At 31.9% G+C, this 8356-nt stretch overlaps 1 protein-coding gene across 1 annotated transcript; it reads right to left on the reverse strand.

The window, feature by feature from the left end:
• Positions 1 to 1971: 1971 nt before the first annotated feature.
• On the reverse strand, positions 1972 to 5569 carry LOC111911141 (acyl-CoA-binding domain-containing protein 6). Its single transcript, XM_023906931.3, has 13 exons — positions 5239 to 5569; positions 4518 to 4620; positions 4331 to 4408; positions 4111 to 4230; positions 3953 to 4019; positions 3822 to 3883; positions 3605 to 3744; positions 3373 to 3499; positions 3109 to 3223; positions 2938 to 3026; positions 2787 to 2870; positions 2330 to 2680; positions 1972 to 2250 (listed from the first exon to the last, which is right to left on the reverse strand). Exons 2-13 carry the CDS (start codon positions 4611 to 4613, stop codon positions 2113 to 2115), a joined length of 1467 nt encoding a protein of 488 aa, XP_023762699.1. The 5' UTR covers positions 4614 to 4620; positions 5239 to 5569; the 3' UTR covers positions 1972 to 2112.
• Positions 5570 to 8356: the final 2787 nt, after the last annotated feature.

Consider the following 8356-nt stretch of genomic DNA (forward strand, 5'->3'; position numbering starts at 1 on the left):
ATATAAGATAAAATTCAAACAAACCAAAATAAGGTCATGCAAAAACCATTAAAAAGAAATGCATTCGTGATTCCATTCCAATAGAATTAGAATTCATGATTCCATTCCAACAGAATTGGATTCGCGATTTCATACAATTCGTGAACAAATGCCAACATAATTAGAGGAACTATTTGTCTTTCTGTTTGGATGGAAATAGAGGAACTGTTTCATTCAAGCATTTCAGCGAACAGTTGGTGGGCAGAATCTAAATATACATAAGCATGTATCTCAAATAATAGGTACACGTACATAGAGTTAAAACAAATTACAGCAAGATGCTTGTAACACGAAGTGATTTTGAAAGATTTTATTGATGTTTGATGACTATCTAAACATCAGGGTTAATTGGGTTTATCGAGACATTTTTTACCTGTCGTTGATCGGGACTACCAAAACAAGGGGGAAACATTGGGATTGTCGAGCAAACGCCACCGAGACCCCCATTTGATTCCTTATTCTAACCGGGAACTTTTCTGACTTTTTCATCTAACCCTCTCTGCTTCGCACTTCAAAGCTACAGAGGACGAAAGTAGCCCCGCTGCTTCGGCCCACGTCCTTCTTCGATCTAAACGACCATCAGAGCACGTCATTCGAGTGCGATGGGTCTACAATCGCCGGTCTATAGTTGCAATCAACAGTGGCTATGTGGTTGGAGAACTGGAATGGTTTAACGAGGGGATCAGCAGTCTGTTGCTCAATTTAGGGTTTTCAGAAATCATTTTTTATATAAAGAGGGGAACGAGATTTAATAAAAGTCAATACCATGATTACAGGGATTATTTTTGGAAGTTATTGAACAAATTACTAAATTATCCTTATTTAATTATTTAATTATTTAATTTTGATTGGCTCACATTTATACATACAATAACACAATAAATACATTAAACACCTGAACCTCTCTCTCTCTCTCTCTCTCTCTCTCTATATATATATATATATATATATATATATATATATATATATATATATATATATATATATATATATATATATATATATAAACCGATTATTCAATAAGTTCCCACAAAATGTCTTTACTCAAACTTTTTCCTCACTTGGCTAGATCTTTAACTCCATTCCATCCAATCTCCCATAAAAATACTCATCAAATTAAAAAGCAAAATTCCAATATTATTATCTGGTATTCTAAATTATGTATAACCTATATGTTATTTAGATAGGTTATACATAATTTGATGCATTATTATCTACAAGTTCTTGATTGTGTAGAAAATGGTCAAACGATTAAATAATGATAGGTGTGTTTTTATGAGATATAAGATAAGAAAATGGAAATTTTGCATTTAATTTGAGGTTTTTATAAAAAAAGTCCTAAACTTTTGGAAAAGTTTTAATTTAATCCCAAATTATTTTTTTAATAAAAAAATTCAAAAGACCGGCTAATTGTTACACTTTAATCATTTTTAACCTATTTGACACGCCAGACTAATGTGGTACTCGTAGCCTATTGACGTGGCAGACTCTCCTATTAAATACTACTAAGGTTTTTAAATCTTCAAAAAAAAAACATAGCGAGAAGATTTGATCTTGCGTATCCTATTTATTAAACAAGGCACCTTACCAATTGAGCCGGAGGATTCAAATGGATTTCCACCATTAGTACTATATATAACTATTACCTTCGTAAGTTTAAGTTCAATAATTTATGCATTTATTATTATTAATATTATTATAAGGGAAAATCATTAAAAAAAATTAAATTCGCTTTTATCAATATTATTAAATAAATAAATATATAAATACATATTTATACGTAAAAAAAAACATATAAATGTAATAAATACAAAAACAAAAAAAATTATATCATTATTATTGCCGTTTATCATAATCACTTATATCATTATTATTGCCGTTTATAAAATATTATATCATTATTATTCTAGTTTGTAACAATTTATAACAAAGTAGCAAAGAAAGAACCACTGCATGGTCACATAAAAAAAGATATTTCTTATAATCTGTTAACAATTAGATGAAACAATTAAAAAAAAAAAAAAAAGACTGGAAACAAACATGGTAAAAAGACCGATTTAGACATCCACCACTCTATGGAGACATCCACCTCCAAGATACAGCTGAAGTTTGTCTCTGAACAGACTCAGATTTCTGCGACCGAAGTGCTTCAACTTTCTGCTCTACGGACTCCATTGATGACATCATCACTTGTAGCTCTGATATTTGTGCCTGAAATACCAAAACTCAAATTTATTTAAAAAATTTATAAATCTTTAATCCAAAAAAAAAAGATGGATAGAAAGAGGACCTCCAGATTAGCACATCTAGATTTCTCAGCAGCCAGTTGACCTTGAACAGAATGCAACTCCTTTGACAAGTCAACATGAGTTTCGTTGACTTCATCAAGCTTTGACTTTAGTGTTGACTTTTCTGCTTTGACCCACGCGATAGATGATTCCAACACCTTTTTTTCTTCTTTGAGAACACCAATTTCAACCGAAAGATCAACTTTACTTTTTGAATTATCGACAGCTGTCAAATCTTCAGATTTAGCTAAAGCATATGCAGCTGTTACAGAAGCTGCTGCAGCTGCAGCTGCTGATGACTTAAAGATTTTTGGGTGTTTTAAGTCCTTTGGTTTTGGCTTCATTGCAAAAACCTAATAAGGATATTAAAAGCTAAGAGATTATATAAACTATAAAGATAACAATTTAAATATTAAACTATAGTAATGATTAAAAATTTTATATGTTTATAAACAATACCTCACTGTTATATTTCCCATTATATCCACCAAAAGCAATCAAGAACTGTTGGCCATCTACCAATGCTGATGATATGGTGAGCCCCTGTTTCATTTATTTACAAATAAATATATTTTTTTGGAAAGGGGTATTTTGGTAAAAACTTAATAACCTCACTAGCAAGGGGATCTTTCTTTTCTACAGTTGTCAAGATGGACAAGACAAGTGTAGACATATCAAGGACCAGTGTCTCTAAAGCACCTGTAACCAACCAAAAGTGATATTATTGTTAATAACATTCTATTTATTTATTTATTTTATTTAATATAAATTTTACATGTACCAGTTTTATTATCTCCACCACCAACAATGAACCACTTCTCATCAATAGATATTCCAGCATGGCCTGCCCTAGGAGACACAATGCTGCCTTGAATCTGTGGTTGGGACCATTCTAACTGCAGTAAAAAGACAAATATATTTGAAGAAAAAAAAAAATATATATATATATATATATATATATATATATATATATATATATATATATATATATATATATTTATCTTATGATAAAAAGCATAAAGAAAGGTTAATAATTAATAATTACTGTTTCTAAATCGAGCACGTGCAGATCACTGAAGAAAGTTGAATGAGAACAACCACCAAATATTTGAAGGTATCGATCTCCATGCACAGTAGCTGTATGATCAAATCTTGGAGGTGGAGGAGTCAACCTATCAAATCAGAACATATTAATCCAAAAGCATGTTAAAAGATTGAAACTTGAAGCACACAACAATTAAAAAAAGAAAAATGAATAACAATAATATAATACTTACGTAGTCTCAGCAAAATTCCAAATCATTGTTTCAAGATCAAGGACATTAACATCATTCAAAAGTCGTCTGTGTTTGTCCTCTCCCCCAAACATTATAACTTTTGAACCAATCAATGACACAGATTGCCCACCTCGAGCTACCTAAAAGATACAATGATCATATTGACCAATTTAACCTCATTCACCTTCATAAAGTTGAAAAAAGGTTAAGGGGTTACCGGAATTTTTCCTTTGGCTTCCATTATTCCACTCACATGTGACTCAAGATCAATGAAACGCACTACATGTAACTTAATAAATCGTTAGATTCTACAGAGAATACATAAACCATGTGCTTGTGAGAACAAACCTGTCACATTATCAGAGGTATCCTTTGAGTGGCCACCAATGATGAGGAGTTTGTTTCCCCACTTGACCTACATTAAGAGTTGTAATGTATGTAGACCATGGTTAGATGACAGTTGAATTGTAGAGAAGGTTCTAGATGAATCTGGAAGAAAAGCTCACCATACTATGACCAGATGTAGCAGGGAAGACTTCAAATAATTGACCATCGTTGATACTATCAGGCCCTGATTGAGTTCTTAATTTAATAGTGGACCAAATTAAATTTCTTAGATCAAGAGCCTACAACCATAAGCACCCATTGTTAAACCCACAATGGAAAAATGGTTAGCTTTGATAAGCAGAATTGTATTGGCGATTTTGGCATGATGATAATTGATACCTGAACATCAGATAAGTATCTCCCATTACGACTTCCACCAACAATGTATAGCTTTTCATTGATGACAGCTGCAGCATGCTACAATACAAGAGGGAAATGATGTATAAAAGTATGAAGACAAGAGTAATTTGATAAGAAAGAGGATGAAGATATGGATGTAATACTATTGAGTGATATAATTACAAACCTTATAACGTGCAGATGGCCGTGGTCCAGCTACTGGGAGGGGAACCCATTGATCATAGTCCAGATCTGAATGCCAATTGCAATTGTCTGATCCCATACTAGCTCTTCCAGAGATCAACAAGCATTATCAGCTAGGTGAGGTGGGGTTTTATAGTTCTTTGTAACAATTTAGTGCAACAAAAATACATTTCAAGAAAAAGTTGCAACTATTTGCGCAAGATGTATTCATGTAACATTGCATTGAAAAGTCCACGAAGGTAGAAAAAAAAATCTCAAGTTACATTCGCATCCTGGTAATTAGCTTCCAAATTCCCATGATAGAGTCATTGCAATGGAGTTAAAGGGGGGGAAATGATACTCTAGGCTGCAAAATTATAGATGCATTTTGACTTTTGAGATCAAACAATGTATACTTTGAATCCAAAATTCAAAAGGACTTGTTACTTTGAACAATAAACCTTCTTCTAGGCGATCTATAATTTTGGAGTTATTTTACAATCTTAGTTGAAATTCCTTGCATTTAACCCTTTCAAGCCACATTTGAGTTTAAATTGTAGATTCGATCTCAGCCAGTATAGTTTAACCCAATTAAATACCATCACTGCATTAACTAATCAATCAGGTCATCGTAACCTATGATTCAAACAGTTTAACTACATAAACGTAATTAACAGCTAAAAACTTCAAAACATCCAAAAACTGAAAACTAAGGCAGCATATACCTAAATCGTCGTAGAGTTTCTTCGGGGCTTCCGGTTGAAATCGAATTGCTTAGGAGTAAAGGAAAATGAAAGTCGTGAATCAAGAGATCGATCCCGATGCAGCTTAATCAAACTGTACGTTTCGTCGACAAGAGAAAAAGCGGAGGTGAAACGTCGTCGTCGTTTGTTTGTTGGGAACTGTGGCGTAATCGGAGTTCAAGGTAGATGAGTATGTGTATTTGACCCACCTGTTATCAGCGGTTTTAAAAGGGTTGCAACCTGCAACCAACCCACAAGACGTGTCGGACATGTGGCACGAGTCATGTAAAACCTGACCGCACCAGCGAAAGGCCGAAGGGGAGGAAACGGTTTGTTCACTTTGGAAAAGTTTGGACTTTGATATCTTTTACCTTATTATTTTTTTTGAGATTTTTTATGTCGTGGTTGGTAAAGCAAAAAGTAGCTTATAAGCTAACTTTTTGAAAAGCTATTTAGACTATTTTTTAGGAGTTTTTTTCAAAAAAACTTAAATACACTCCTTAATTAATTATAGAAACATATATTCTTATATGTCATTTTATGTAATTTTATATATTTCAGCTAGTGTTACTAAACGTTATTTTTTATCAGCTAGCTTTTCAGTTATCAGCTAGTTTTTATTTAACAGCTAACTTTCCAGCTATCAGCTAGTACGTCAGACATAGCCAAAATGCAAAAAATGATAGTGGTATTTTTTTTTTAAGGAAAAAGTTCAAAACCACTAAAGTTTTATATAAGTGGTCATTTGGAGCTAATTTTGCTACATATTTTGTTCCATTAAAAATTAAAATGATTATAATATCTTTGATGTATTTATTTTCTTTTTCTTTTTCATTTGTTTATCATTTAATTAGTTTATAACCCGTGAGAACCACGATTATAAAATTAATTAAACTTTCATAATAAAACTTAAAATTATTAATCAATTATTTCAAATAAATTACTTTAAATAAATTATTAATTAAGAGATATTTTTTTAGTTATATAAAATTATAGTCATTGATTTAAATAAATATATGAAATTATATCACTCTATAATTGTTGGATTAGTGTCTTAGTCCATAACTATTTTGGTATGTACTTGACCCGATGGTGCCTGGTCCTTTTGGGTTGCCTTCACCAAAGCAACTTGATAGGATGAATTATGGAGAGAAATGATTAAATATGATTTATTAATATATTATGTGAATAATATATTAAAGGAGAAATCATATTGTTTAATTAATATTAGTCAATAATTAATTGGTAATTAGTTTTGTGATTAAAAGAGATTAATTAAACTTAAGGGACTGGAATTGTAATTATAAGATAATTGAAATTTGGGCCATGGATTGCCTTTTATAAGGTGGACGAATTCTATGGGGGAAGCCCATATGAAATCTGTTGGAATAGTGTCTAAGGCTGCAACTATATTAGACAAGTATTTGACCCGGTTGTGCATGGTCCTTTTGGGTTGCCTTCACCATAGCAACTTGATAGGATGATGATTTATTAAGAGAGAGTAAATATTATTAATATATTATGAGAATAATATAATGAATAATATATTTGTTATTTGATTAATATAAGTCATAGAATTAATTAGAATTAATTTGGTGACTTAAAGAGATTAATTAAATAAAGGGGTATAAACTGTCAATTGTTTGATAGTTAAACTTTAGACTGTAAATCCATTGGGATATACTTTGGACGAATTCTATGAGATATAGGATAGCTAAAATCGTCCAAAGGCTTATCTATGGAATGGATTTGGATAGCCTTAAGAGAAGATTATCCAATTAGGGTTTAGGTTGTAACCCTTAAGGAGTCTACAAGTATAAATAGACCCCATGACATAGGGAATTCGATACATCTCATAAAGTAAGAGAACCCTGGCCGAATTCCTCCCCTCTCCTCTCTCCTAAATCATTCTTCTTGCTATTGGTGTTTGTAAGCCATTAGAGGAGTGACATTTGTGACTCTAGAAGCTCCAAGACCTCAAGATCAACAAGGAACTCAAAGGTATGATTCTAGATCTGTTTCAATGTTGTTATTTAACCTAATTAGTCATTAGAAGACTTGGATTCAAAGCATGTTTATTAGTAAGCCTAGATCCAAGCATTAGGGTTTTGCATGCGCACATAGGAAAGTTCTTATGGCTAAAACCCATCAGTGGTATCAGAGCCTAGCTTGGTTTTCTTTAAATTGTTGCTTGATTAACTGAAACAAACCTACAAAATTCGATTTTTTGGTTTCTGAGTCATTGACTCGGCGAGTCCCAAGGTGGACTCGGCGAGTAGGCCTAACTCGACGAGTCCCCTTGTGCACTCGGCGAGTCCAGGCGTCAGGAATGGCCAGATTCAGGATTTTTTCATGATTATCTTATGGAAACTTACCTTAATCATAATAGATCAATCTAAATCCAATTTTTTGATATATATGACTATTATCTTGATCCAATTAAAGGTATTTATCAACTAATAAAATATTTAATTTCCTTATATGATAATTAATTAATTATTTTAATTATTTTGGTAATTATCTTGAATAAAATCAAATATAGATAATTAGGATATTAATTGTTAATTGGAATTATTTGTTATTTGATCCTCCATGTTTTAAATGTTTAAAACCTACCCTCAAGTTTTGAAATTTATATTTGTGATTCAAAGTTTTTTTTTTTAATTTAGACAACTTAAATTTCAAACCCTAGATTTTAAAAGTTTTAAAATACAACCCTATACTAATATGATATTACTAGAATAATATATATATATATATATATATATATATATATATATATATATATATATATGTATAACTAAATGCTAGTCTTACCGTTAGTAGGCCTCATTCACGAAGTCGATCTATAACGTGGGTATAAGGTTGCGGCCTATAAAAGGGCGCTTAATGGGTGTACACTCACACCCACCGCTTGCTTGATTGGTGGAGGGTCGTTAGCCGAACGGGTAGGATAGGGCAACCTCATCCTCTCATTAAAAGTATAATAAGAAATATAAAGTAACTACACATATTTTTAAAATTTCCCAATCCTAGTTACTTTAGGAAAAGTGAATTGATGCAATTCCATGAAATTACACCTTGCTAAGAAGTTAGTGGA

The sequence above is a fragment of the Lactuca sativa genome, chromosome 8 (assembly GCF_002870075.4).
Source record: "Lactuca sativa cultivar Salinas chromosome 8, Lsat_Salinas_v11, whole genome shotgun sequence".
Taxonomy (NCBI): domain Eukaryota; kingdom Viridiplantae; phylum Streptophyta; class Magnoliopsida; order Asterales; family Asteraceae; genus Lactuca; species Lactuca sativa.

What these genes read in the sequence shown, in the direction of transcription:
- LOC111911141 (XM_023906931.3), bottom strand. Translation starts at nt 4,613, where the DNA reads ATGGGATCAGACAATTGCAATTGGCATTCAGATCTGGACTATGATCAA. An exon ending in GATACTTATCTGATGTTCAG is followed by an intron (nt 4,231 to 4,330) that starts GTATCAATTATC and finishes TTATGGTTGTAG; the next exon opens with GCTCTTGATCTAAGAAATTT. An exon ending in TGGTGGAGATAATAAAACTG is followed by an intron (nt 3,027 to 3,108) that starts GTACATGTAAAA and finishes GGTTGGTTACAG; the next exon opens with GTGCTTTAGAGACACTGGTC.